General features: G+C 45.4%; 1 protein-coding gene across 2 annotated transcripts in view; it reads right to left on the bottom strand.

Moving 5' to 3' along the window:
- Positions 1 to 13,442, bottom strand: part of B4GALT2 (beta-1,4-galactosyltransferase 2) — a 56,932-nt gene that overhangs the window by 39,396 nt on the left and 4,094 nt on the right. For both annotated transcript variants that reach the window (XR_012227713.1, XM_073565004.1), the window contains exons 2-3: positions 6,751 to 7,151; positions 332 to 567 (exon numbers count right to left, since the gene is read on the bottom strand). Coding sequence is in view for 1 of the 2 variants with exons in the window: in XM_073565004.1 (XP_073421105.1) it covers positions 332 to 567; positions 6,751 to 7,072 (558 nt within the window). In the remaining variant the exon portion in view is untranslated. The remainder of the gene's footprint in view (positions 1 to 331; positions 568 to 6,750; positions 7,152 to 13,442) is intronic.

A 13,442-nucleotide genomic window follows, 5' to 3' on the forward strand; every position in this document is an offset into this window, starting at 1 on the left:
GTAGGGTTGTACCCCGGTGTGATGTCACAGGCTCGCATAGACTAGTAGGGTTGTACCCCGGTGTGATGTGACAGGCTCCCATAGACTAGTAGGGTTGTACCCCGGTGTGATGTGACAGGCTCGCATAGACTATTAGGGTTGTACCCCGGTGTGATGTCACAGGCTCGCATAGACTAGTAGGGTTGTACCCCGGTGTGATGTCACAGGTTCCCATAGACTAGTAGGGTTGTACCCTGGTGTGATGTCACAGGTTCCCATAGACTAGTAGGGTTGTACCCTGGGGTGAACCCTCGTACAGCTTCTGATCAGGTGTAGGGAGTACGCAGCTCACCTGATTAATGATGTAGATGCCGTACTCCACCTTCTGGCGGCGCAGGATGGGGTGCATGTAGTGCAGCCAGTACTTCAGGTGATGCTCCCGGTGTCGGAACGGAATGACAATGGCCACCCTCTCTCTGGCCTGACAGTCGCGGGGTGAGTACCGGCCACCCTCCGTCACCTCGGGGTTCTCCCGCTGCACCCGCTCCATACTCATCAGTGAGCTGAACTCGATCAGTAGTCGGCCGACTGTAAGGAGGAGAATGCTCAGCATCTAGGGACAATCACACCCAACAAACACCACACACAGAGGTCGTCATGCTAGGAACAGGGTGAAGCTTTGTCACATTGTATCTGCGCTGCTCACATCCTTCACAAAAGATAGTTTTGTGCGGGGGTCAGTTACACAGCATTGCCTGCACTGACACAGTGTGAAGAACCCTCAGCTGTGAGAACAGGACAAGGTCCAGACCAGGATCCAGTATCTGAGTGTGATCACGAGGGCACTGACAGCAAGCAGAGGTCCTGAGATCAGTGGTGGCCAGCAATGGAGCCGTCGTCAGCTCCAGGAGCAGTGGCACACAGAGATAGACGGAAGCGGTTCCAGAAGCAGTGGCACGCAGATGCGGACGGAGGCAGCCCCAGGAGAAATTGCACACAGAGGTGGACGGAAGCGGTTCCTGGAGTGGTGGCACGCAGAGATGGACGGAGGCAGCCCCAGGAGGTATTGCACACAGAGGTGGACGGAAGCGGTTCCTGCAGTGGTGGCACGCAGAGGTGGACGGAGGCAGCCCCAGGAGGTATTGCACACAGAGGTGGACGGAAGCGTTTCCTGCAGTGGTGGCACGCAGAGGTGGACGGAGGCAGCCGCAGGAGGAATTGCACACAGAGGTGAACGGAAGCGGTTCCTGGAGTGATGGCACGCAGAGATGGACGGAGGCAGCCCCAGGAGGAATTGCACACAGAGGTGGACAGAAGCGGTTCCTGGTGAGGTGGCACGCAGAGGCGGACAGAGGCAGCCCCAGGAGCAATGGCACACAGAGGCGGATGGAGTCAGCCCAAGGAGGAATTGCACACAGAGGTGGACGGAAGCGTTTCCTGGAGTGGTGGCACGCAGAGGTGGACGGAAGCAGCCCCAGGAGCAATGGCACACAGAGGCGGATGGAGTCAGCCCAAGGAGGAATTGCACACAGAGGTGGACGGAACCGGTTCCCGGAGTGGTGGCACGCAGAGGCAGTACAAGGCAGCCCCAGGAGCAATGACACACAGAGGCAGCCACAGGAGCAGTGGCACACGTAGGGGAAGGAGGCAGCCCCAGGAGCGGTGGCGCACAGAGGCAGCCACAAGAGCGGTAGTACACGGAGGCGGAAGGATGCAGCCCCAGAAGCAATGGCACACAGAGGCAGCCCCAGGAGCGGTGGCACGCAGAGGCGGTAGACAGCAGCCCCAGGAGCAATGGCACACAGAGGCAGTTCCAGGAGTGGTGGCATGCAGAGGCGGATGTAGGCAGCCCCAGGAGCAATGGCATCCAGAGACAGACAGAATCGGTTCCTGGGGCGGTGGCACGCAGAGGCGGAAGGAGGCAGCCCCAGGAGCGGTGGCACGCGTAGGCGGAAGGATGCAGCCCCAGGAGCAATGGCAGAGGCAGCCCCAGGAGTGGTGGCACACAGAGGTGGACAGAGGCAAAGCACAATTGTTAACAATTTCGAAAAGAGGGAAGAAAAGGAAGCATTTAAGGAAACCAGGATGGATGAACACAGAACTTAAGCACATGCTAAAAAGGAAGAAAGAAATGTTTATAAAATGGAAAGAGGGAGGCATCTCTAAAGAAGAATATAATGCTGTCTGCAGAACCGGCAGGGCACAAATCAGATTATCTAAAGCTGACAATGAATTGAGGATTGCAAGAGATGTCAAAAGCAATAATAAAGGATTTTGAGGATATGTCAAAAGTAAAAGAAAAGTCAAAGATGCTATAGGATTTTTACAGGATGAAAATGATGAAATGGTAAGACAGGATGTTGAGAAGGCCGAACTTTTAAATTCTTATTTTGCATCTGTTTTCTCTCAGAAAGGAAATGTAACATCAACTGTTATTCACTGTCCTATTAAGGGAATAGAAGAATCCAGGATATCTATAAACAGAAAGATAGTGAGGAAACACTTAGCTAACCTAAATGAATTCAAGTCTCCAGGTCCAGATGAATTACACCCCAGAGTACTGAAGGAGATAGTAGAAGAAATTTTTGAACCCTTCTCCATAATCTTTGGAAATTCTTGGAGATCAGGAGAAGTCCCAGAAGACTGGAGAAGAGCAAATGTTCCTATCTATAAAAAGTCTGACTTCTATACCAGGAAAGATCTTTGAATAAATTATTAAACAACATGTATGCGCGTACCTGGATAAGAATGAAGTGATTAAACAGAGTCAGCATGGGTCTGTTACTTAATTTCCTTCTATGACGGAATCACTGATTGGGTGGATCAGGGAAATGCTGTAGATATAGTATATCTTGACTTCAGCAAAGCATTTGACAAAGTCTCTCACACCATCCTTATTGAAAAAAATGACTAAGTATGGAATGGACAAGGCAACTGTTAGGTGGATTCATAACTGGCTCAGTGATCGGACCCAAACAGTGGTCGTAAATGGCTGCACATCCAGTTGGAAGAATGTCTCAAGTGGGGTACCACAGGGCTCTGTCCTGGGCCCTGTATTGTTCAACCTCTTTATCAACGATTTAGATAAAGGAATTGAGGGTAAACTGATTAAATTTGCTGATGACACAAAGCTAGGAGGGATAGCTAATACTAGAGAAGAGAGAGAGGATTCAAAAAGATATAAATAAACTGGAGCAGTGGGCAGCAACTAACAGAATGGTTTTTAACAGGGAAAAATGCAAAGTACTACATCTGGGCAATAAAAATGAAAAAAAAAGCATATACAGAATGGGAGGAATAGGGCTAAGCAACAGCACATGTGAAAAAGACTTGGGTATACTAAGAGATCACAGACTGAACACGAGTCAACAGTGTGATGCAGCAGCAAAAAAGGCAAATGCAATTCTAGGACGTATTAACAGAAGCATACAGTCTAGATCATGTGAAGTCATTATTTCCCTCTACTCCTCTTTGGTCAGACCTCATCTGGAATATTGTGTCCAGTTTTGGGCACCATATTTTAAAAAAGACATCAACAAACTGGAGCAAGTTCAGAAAAGAGCAACCAGAATGGTGACCGGTCTGCAAACCCTGTCTTATGAGGAAAGGTTGCAGGATTTGGGAATGTTGATGATCTGGGCTTCTACACATAGTGGGGCACAGGGCAGGGACTACTACTCCCATCACAGAGCGCAGACCCCATCATGCCTCTCACCCCAGTAGACGGGGTCAGTCTGTGCGTCTGATTGCTGTCAGTAAGAGGGATCATGGACACTTGCCCTGTTCTAATAATAATAATAATAAATTTTATTTCTATAGCGCCTACATATTCCGCAGCACTTTACATTTCAGAGGGGATTTGTACAGACAATAGACATTACAGCATAACAATAATCACATAGATCATAACAGATACTAAGAGGAGTGAGGGCCCTGCTCGCAAGCTTACAGTCTATGAGGAAAGAGGGAGACACGAAAGGTGGGTGGTAACAGTTACCCTGATTGTATGGACCAGCCATAATGTTAAGTGTGTAACAGTACAGACACAGAGGGCTAATGGATGCATAAAGCATGTGGGAACATGATGCTGGGAACCTGGTTATGGTAAAACTTTTGGCTGTGCCACACAGGGATAGATTAGGTTAATGTGTTGAGGCGATAGGCCAGTCTGAATAAATACGTTTTCAGGACACGCTTAAAATTGTGGGGATTGGGGACTAATCGTATTGACCTGGGAAGTGCATTCCAAAGAATTGGCGCGGCACGTGTAAAGTCTTGGAGACGGGAGTGGGAGGTTCTGACTATTGATGATACCAACCTCAGGTCATCAGCAGAACGGAGGGCGCGGGTAGGGTGGTATACTGAAACAAGGGAGGAGATGTAGGGTGGTGCTGAGCCATGGAGGGCTTTGTGGGTGAGGGTAATAAGTTTGTACTGGATTCTGGAGTGGATGGGTAGCCAGTGTAATGACTGGCACAAGGTAGAGGCATCGGTGTAACGATTGGTGAGGAATATGATCCTGGCTGCAGCATTCAAGACAGATTGGAGAGGGGAGAGTTTGGTAAGAGGGAGACCGATTAGAAGAGAGTTACAATCGTCGAGATGAGAATGAATAAGAGAAACAGTAAGAGTTTTTGCGGAGTCAAAAGTAAGAAAAGGTCGAATTCTAGAAATGTTTTTGAGGTGCAGATGACAAGGGCGAGCCAGTGATCGAATGTGGGGGGCAAAGGAAAGCTCGGAATCAAGTATGACCGCAAGACAGCGGGCATGTTGCTGGGGAGTAATAGTGGAACCACACACGGAAATGGCAATGTCGGGTGTAGGTACATTAGTGGAGGGAGGAAACACCAGGAGTTCAGTCTTTGACAGGTTCAGTTTCAGATATAGTGAGGACATGATATTAGACACAGCGTTTAGACAATCGCCGGTGTTTTCTAGAAAGGCAGGCGTGATGTCAGGAGAAGAAGCGTATAATTGGGTGTCATCAGCATAGAGATGGTACTGGAAACCAAATCTACTGATTCACCAATAGGGGCAGTGTACAAGGAGAAGAGGAGGGGGCCTAGAACCGATCCTTGAGGAACCCCAACAGTAAGGGGAAGGTGAGAGGAGGAGGAACTGGCAAAAGATACAGTAAAGGAGCGGTCAGAGAGATAGGAGGAGAACCAGGAGAGAACGGTGTCCTTGAGGCCGATGGAGCGGAGCATAGTGAGGAGGATCTGATGATCCATAGTGTCGAATGCTGCAGAGAGATCCAAGAGAATTAGCATGGAGTAATGACCATTTGATTTAGCTGTTAGTAGATCATTAGAGACTTTAGTGAGGGCAGTTTCAGTAGAGTGTAAAAAGCGGAAACCGGATTGGAGACGGTCGAGAAGAGAGTTTTCTGAGAGACAGCGGATAAGACGGGAGTGGACCAGGCGTTCCAGGAGTTTAGAGATGAAGGGAAGATTAGAGACAGGTCTATAGTTAGCGGCACAGTTTTGGTCGAGGGATGGTTTTTTAAGTAGTGGATGTATGATGGCATGCTTAAATGAGGAGAGAAAAATACCTGAAGAGAGAGAGAGAGGTTAAATATTTTAGTTAGGTGAGTGGTGACAGCAGGGGAAAGGGGCTGGAGGAGATGTGACGGAAATGGGTCACTGGTGCAAGTGGTTGGGCGAGAAGATGCAAGGAGCCTGCTTACTTCTTCTTCTGTGACTGGTTCAAAGTCAGAGAGTGAGCTAGATGCAGTGGAGGAGGGAGGACAGTGCATGGTATGAGGTGATTGGGAGATAATTTCCTGTCGGATCTGGGCAATTTTTTCTTTGAAGTAATTGGCCAGATCGTCAGCTCGGAGCTCCGTGGTTGGGGCCTGTACTCTTGGGTTGAGTAGAGAATGAAAAGTGTCAAAGAGACGTTTCGGGTTATTGGACAGTGAGGTGATGAGGGTGTTGAAATAGGTTATTTGGAGAGGTGAAGGGCAGTGTTGTATGTTCTAAGCATAAACTTATAATGGATGAAATCTTCGTGTAGATTGGATTTTCTCCACAGACGTTCGGCGCACCTGGAGCACCGCTGCAGGAAACGTGTTTGCACCGTGTGCCAGGGTTGTCGCTGTCTTTGTTGTGTTGTTCTATATATAGGAGGTGCAAATTCATCCAGGGCACTTTGAAGTGTTTCATTGTAATGCTTCAATGCAGAATCAGGAGATGAGAGGGAGGAGATAGGGGCCAATGAAGACTGCAAGTTCTTCAGAAGTTTCTGGGTGTTAATGGCCTGTATGTTTCTATAAGTCTGGACAGTGGGGGTGACCTGAGCAGCCTGGCAGTTCTTTATAGAGAATGAAAGAAGGTTGTGGTCAGAGAGCAGGAGAGGGGAGTTTGTGAAATCATCCACTGCACAAAGCCGGGAGAAGACCAAGTCGAGGGAGTTTCCATCTTCATGCGTTGGAGAATTAGTAAGCTGCGAAAGGCCAAACGAGGAGGTTAGAGATAAAAGGTGAGTAGCAGATGGGGAGAGGGGAAGAGCAATGGGGATGTTGAAATCTCCCATGATGAGGGTAGGGATGTCACAGGAGAGAAAATGTGGAAGCCAAGTGGCAAAATGATCCAGGAACTGATGGGAGGGGCCGGGAGGACGATACACCACCGCCACTCGCATGGAGAAGGGGGCGTAGAGTCTACATCTTGTCACAGCTGTGGATTTGTTACAATGTATCAATGCAGCAGTTTAGGTGTCACCCACCACCTGCAGGCCCCGTGTCAGAGTCAGCCATTGGCGGCCACTTACCCAGGCCGGGAGGGGAGTCTGGGCATGGCGGAAGGGGCTTCTCAGTCACCGTCTGGTTAGGATCCTGCTTAGCGCTGGCAGTGAGGGTCTCAGCAGCGGAGGTGGCGGCTGCGTAGCTGTGTGCGGTCCCGTTGGGTCGGGTGAAGTTGTAGTAGGGGTGAACCCGCGACACGTTCCTGACACTGAAGCGAGTAAAGAAGTCCAAGCGCTGAGCGTAGACATCGAAGTACAAGATCATGATGATGACGAAGTGCACGAGGCAGAGGAGCAGCACCACCTTACAGACCCGCTCGAGAGTGACGCCCAGCAACAGTCTGGTCATCTTCTGATGAAGGGCGCAGACCGGACACCATCAGCCCCCCGGGGTGGGAGCCCAGCACTGTCTGTAAACGGCCCGAGTCCTAAGGAGGAGAGGAGAGATTGAGGAGCGATGTACAGCATGCCCAGGTTATACCGGCTGTACATATATAATTATATACAGGAGATGTCCAGGTTATACCGGCTGTACATATATAATTATATACAGGAGATGCCCAGGTTATACCAGCTGTACATATATAATTATATACAGGAGATGACCAGGTTATACCGGCTGTACATATATAATTATATACAGGAGATGCCCAGGTTATACCAGCTGTACATATATAATTATAGACAGGAGATGTCCAGGTTATACTGGCTGTACATATATATTATATACAGGAGATGCCCAGGTTATACTGGCTGTACATATATATTATATCCAGGAGATGCCCAGGTTATACCGGCTGTACATATGTAATTATATACGGGAGATGTCCAGGTTATACCGGCTGTACATATATAAAATATACAGGAGATGCTCAGGTTATACCAGCTGTACATATATAATTATATACAGAAGATGACCAGGTTATACCAGCTGTACATATATAATTATATACAGGAGATGTCCAGGTTACACCGGCTGTACATATATAAAATATACAGGAGATGCTCAGGTTATACCAGCTGTACATATATAATTATATACAGGAGATGCGCAGGTTATACCAGCTATACATATATTATACAGGAGATACCCAGGTTATACCGGCTGTACATATATAATTATATACAGGAGATGCCCAGGTTATACCAGCTGTACATATATAATTATATACGGGAGATGCGCAGGTTATACCAGCTATACATATATATTGTATACAGGAGATGCCCAGGTTATACCAGCTGTACATATATTATACAGGAGATACCCAGGTTATACCGGCTGTACATATATATTATATACAGGAGATGCCCAGGTTATACCAGCTGTACATATATATTATATACAGGAGATGCCCAGGTTATACCAGCTATACATATATATTGTATACAGGAGATGCCCAGGTTATACCAGCTGTACATATATTATACAGGAGATACCCAGGTTATACCGGCTGTACATATATAATTATATAGAGGAGATGCCTAGGTTATACCGGCTGTACATATATAATTATATACAGGAGATGCCCACGTTATACCAGCTATACATATATAATTATACACAGGAGATACCCAGGTTATATAATTATATACAGAAGATGCCCAGGTTATACCAGCTGTACATATATATTATATACAGGAGATGCCCAGGTTATACCGGCTGTACATATATTATACAGGAGATGCCCAGGTTATACCGGCTGTACATATATTATACAGGAGATGCCCAGGTTATACTGGCTGTACATGTACATTATATACAGGAGATGCCCAGGTTATACCGGCTGTACATATATATTATATACAGGAGATGCCCAGGTTATACCGGCTGTACATATATTATACAGGAGATGCCCAGGTTATACCGGCTGTACATATATATTATATACAGGAGATGCCCAGGTTATACTGGCTGTACATATATAATTATATACAGGAGATGCCTAGGTTATATAATTATATACAGGAGATGCCCAGGTTATACCGGCTGTACATATATATTATATACAGGAGATGCCCAGGTTATACCGGCTGTACATATATTATACAGGAGATGCCCAGGTTATACCGGCTGTACATATATATTATATACAGGAGATGCCCAGGTTATACCAGCTGTACATATATAATTATATACAGGAGATGCCTAGGTTATATAATTATATACAGGAGATGCCCAGGTTATACCGGCTGTACATATATTATATACAGGAGATGCCCAGGTTATACCGGCTGTACATATATATTATATACAGGAGATGCCCAGGTTATATAATTATATACAGGAGATGCCCAGGTTATACCGGCTGTACATATATATTATATACAGGAGATGCCCAGGTTATACCAGCTGTACATATATAATTATATACAGGAGATGCCCAGGTTATATAATTATATACAGGAGATGCCCAGGTTATACCGGCTGTACATACAGTGCCTACAAGTAGTATTCAACCCCCTGCAGATTTAGCAGGTTTACACATTCGGAATTAACTTGGCATTGTGACATTTGGACTGTAGATCGGCCTGGAAGTGTGAAATGCACTGCAGCAAAAAAGAATGTTATTTCTTTGTTTAATTTTTTTTTAAATTGTGAAAAGTTTATTCAGAGGGTCATTTATTATTCAACCCCTCAAACCACCAGAATTCTGTTTGGTTCCCCTAAAGTATTAAGAAGTATTTCAGGCACAAAGAACAATGAGCTTCACATGTTTGGATTAATTATCTCTTTTTCCAGCCTTTTCTGACTATTTAAGACCCTCCCCAAACTTGTGAACAGCACTCATACATGGTCAACATGGGAAAGACAAAGGAGCATTCCAAGGCCATCAGAGACAAGATCGTGGAGGGTCACAAGGCTGGCAAGGGGTGCAAAACCCTTTCCAAGGAGTTGGGCCTACCTGTCTCCACTGTTGGGAGCATCATCCGGAAGTGGAAGGCTTATGGAACTACTGTTAGCCTTCCACGGCCTGGACAGCCTTTGAAAGTTTCCTCCCGTGCCGAGGCCAGGCTTGTCCGAAGAGTCAAGGCTAACCCAAGGACAACAAGGAAGGAGCTCCGGGAAGATCTCAAGGCAGTGGGGACATTGGTTTCAGTCAATACCATAAGTAACGTACTCCACCGCAATGGTCTCCGTTCCAGACGAGCCCGTAAGGTACCTTTACTTTCAAAGCGTCATGTCAAGGCTCGTCTACAGTTTGCTCATGATCACTTGGAGGACTCTGAGACAGACTGGTTCAAGGTTCTCTGTCTGATGAGACCAAGATCGAGATCTTTGGTGCCAACCACACATGTGACGTTTGGAGACTGGATGGCACTGCATACGACCCCAAGAATACCATCCCTACAGTCAAACATGGTTGTAGCAGCATCATGCTGTGGGGCTGTTTCTCAGCCAAGGGGCCTGGCCATCTTGTCTGCATCCATGGGAAGATGGATAGCGCGGCCTACCTGGAGATTTTGGCCAAGAACCTCCGCACCTCCATCATGGATCTTAAGATGGGTCGTCATTTCATCTTCCAACAAGACAACGACCCAAAGCACACAGCCAAGAAAACCAAGGCCTGGTTCAAGAGGGAAAAAATCAAGGTGTTGCAGTGGCCTAGTCAGTCTCCTGACCTTAACCCAATTGAAAACTTGTGGAAGGAGCTCAAGATTAAAGTCCACATGAGACACCCAAAGAACCTAGATAACTTGGAGAAGATCTGCATGGAGGAGTGGGCCAAGATAACTCCAGAGACCTGTGCCGGCCTGATCAGGTCTTATAAAAGACGATTATTAGCTGTAATTGCAAACAAGGGTTATTCCACAAAATATTAAACCTAGGGGTTGAATAATAATTGACCCACACTTTTATGTTGAAAATTTATTAAAATTTAACTGAGCAACATAACTTTTTGGTTTGTAAGATTTATGCATCTGTTAATAAATCCTGCTCTTGTGTGAAGTTTGCAGACTCTAACTTATTTGCATCTTATCAAACCTGCTAAATCTGCAGGGGGTTGAATATTACTTGTAGGCACTGTATATATTATATACAGGAGATGCCCAGGTTATACTGGCTGTACATATATATTATATACAGGAGATGCCCAGGTTATACCAGCTGTACATATATAATTATATACAGGAGATGCCCAGGTTATACCGGCTGTACATATATATTATATACAGGAGATGCCCAGGTTATACCAGCTGTACATATATAATTATATACAGGAGATGCCCAGGTTATATAATTATATACAGGAGATGCCCAGGTTATATAATTATATACAGGAGATGCCCAGGTTATACCGGCTGTACATATACATTATATACAGGAGATGCCCAGGTTATACCGGCTGTACATATATAATTATATACAGGAGATGCCCAGGTTATACCAGCTGTACATATATACTATATACAGGAGATGCCCAGGTTATACCAGCTGTACAGTCATGGCCAATAGTTTAGAGAATGACACAAATATTATATTGTCACATGATCTGCTGCCCTCTGGTTTTTATGTGTTTGTCAGATGTTTTTATCACATACAGAAATATAATTGCAATCATATTATGAGTAACAGAAGGTTATATTGACAGTTAGAATGAGTTAATGCAGCAAGTCAATATTTGCAGTGTTGACCCTTCTTCTTCAGGACCTCAGCAATTCTCCCTGGCATGCTCTCAATCAACTTCTGGATCAAATCCTGATTGATCGCAGTCCATTCTTGCAAAATCAATGCTTTTATTTTGTCTGAATTTGAAGGTTTTTGTTTGTCCACCCGTCTCTTGATGATTGACCACAAGTTCTCAATGGGATTAAGATCTGGAGAGTTTCCAGGCCATGGTCCCAAAATCTCTATGTTTTGTTCCCTGAGCCATTTAGTTATCACCTTTGCTTTATGGCAAGGTGCTCCATCATGTTGAAAAACGCATTGTTGATCGCCAAACTGCTCTTGGACGGTTGGGAGAAGTTGCTCTTGGAGGACATTCTGGTACCATTCTTTATTCATGGCTGTGTTTTTAGGCAAGACTGAGAGAGAGCCCATTCCCTTGGCTGAGAAGCCACCCCACACATGAATGGTTTCAGGATGCTTGACAGTTGGCATGAGACAAGACTGGTGGTAGCGCTCACCTGGTCTTCTCCGAATAAGCCATTTTCCAGATGTCCCAAACAATCGAAAAGGGGATTCATCAGAGAAAATGACTTTACCCCAGTCCTCAGCAGTCCACTCCCTGTACCTCTTGCAGAATATCAGTCTGTCCATGATGTTTTTCCTGGAGAGAAGTGGCTTCTTTGCTGCCCTTTTTGAGACCAGGCCTTGCTCCAAGAGTCTCCGCCTCACAGTGCGTGCAGATGCACTCACACCTGCCTGCTGCCATTCCTGAGCAAGCTCTGCACTGCTGGTAGCCCGATCCCGCAGCTGAAACACTTTTAAGAGACGATCCTGGCGCTTGCTGGTCTTTCTTGGGCGCCCTGGAGCCTTTTTGGCAACAAGGGAACCTCTCTCCTTGAAGTTCTTGATGATGTGATAGATTGTTGACTGAGGTGCAATCTTTCTAGCTGCGATACTCTTCCCTGTTAGGCCATTTTTGTGCAGTGCAATGATGACTGCACGTGTTTCTTTAGGGATAACCATGGTTAACAGAAGAGAAACAATGATGCCAAGCACCAGCCTCCTTTTAAAGTGTCCAGTGGTGTCATTCTTACTTAATCATGACAGATTGATCTCCAGCCCTGTCCTCATCAACACCCACACCTGTGCTAATGGAGCAATCACTGAAACGATGTTAGCTGGTCCTTTTAAGGCAGGGCTGCAATGATGTTGAAATGTGTTTTGGGGGATAAAGTTCATTTTCTAGGCAAATATTGACTTTGCAAGTAATTGCTGTTAAGCTGATCACTCTTTATAACATTCTGGAGTATATGCAAATTGCCATTAGAAAAAACGAAGCAGTAGACTTTGTAAAAAATTAATATTTGTGTCATTCTCAAAACTTTTGGCCATGACTGTACATATATAATTATACACAGCAGATGCCCAGGTTATACCGGCTGTACATATATAATTATATAGAGGAGAGGCCTAGGTTATACCGGCTATACATATATAATTATATACAGGAGATACCCAGGTTATACCAGCTGTACATATATATTATATACAGGAGATGCCCAGGTTATACCAGCTATACATGTACACTATATACAGGAGATGCCCAGGTTATACCACTTGTACATATATATTATATACAGGAGATGCCCAGGTTATACCGGCTGTACATATACATTATATACAGGAGACGCCCAGGTTATACCAGCTGTACATATATATTATATACAGGAGATGCCCAGGTTATATAATTATATACAGGAGATGCCCAGGTTATACCAGCTGTACATATATAATTATACACAGGAGATGCCCAGGTTATACCAGCTGTACATATATAATTATGTACAGGAGATGCCCAGGTTATACTGGCTGTACATATATAATTATATACAGAAGATGCCCGGGTTATACGGGCTGTACATATATAATTATATACAGGAGATGCCCAGGTTATACCGGCTGTACATATATAATTATATACAGAAGATGCCCGGGTTATACGGGCTGTACATATATAATTATATACAGGAGATGCCCAGGTTATACCGGCTGTACATATATAATTATATACAGGAGATACCCAGGTTACACCAGCTGTACATATATAATA

This window comes from Dendrobates tinctorius, unplaced genomic scaffold (genome assembly GCF_039654945.1).
Source record: "Dendrobates tinctorius isolate UK_male_01 unplaced genomic scaffold, ASM3965494v1 ptg000515l, whole genome shotgun sequence".
Classification (NCBI taxonomy): Eukaryota; Metazoa; Chordata; class Amphibia; order Anura; family Dendrobatidae; genus Dendrobates; species Dendrobates tinctorius.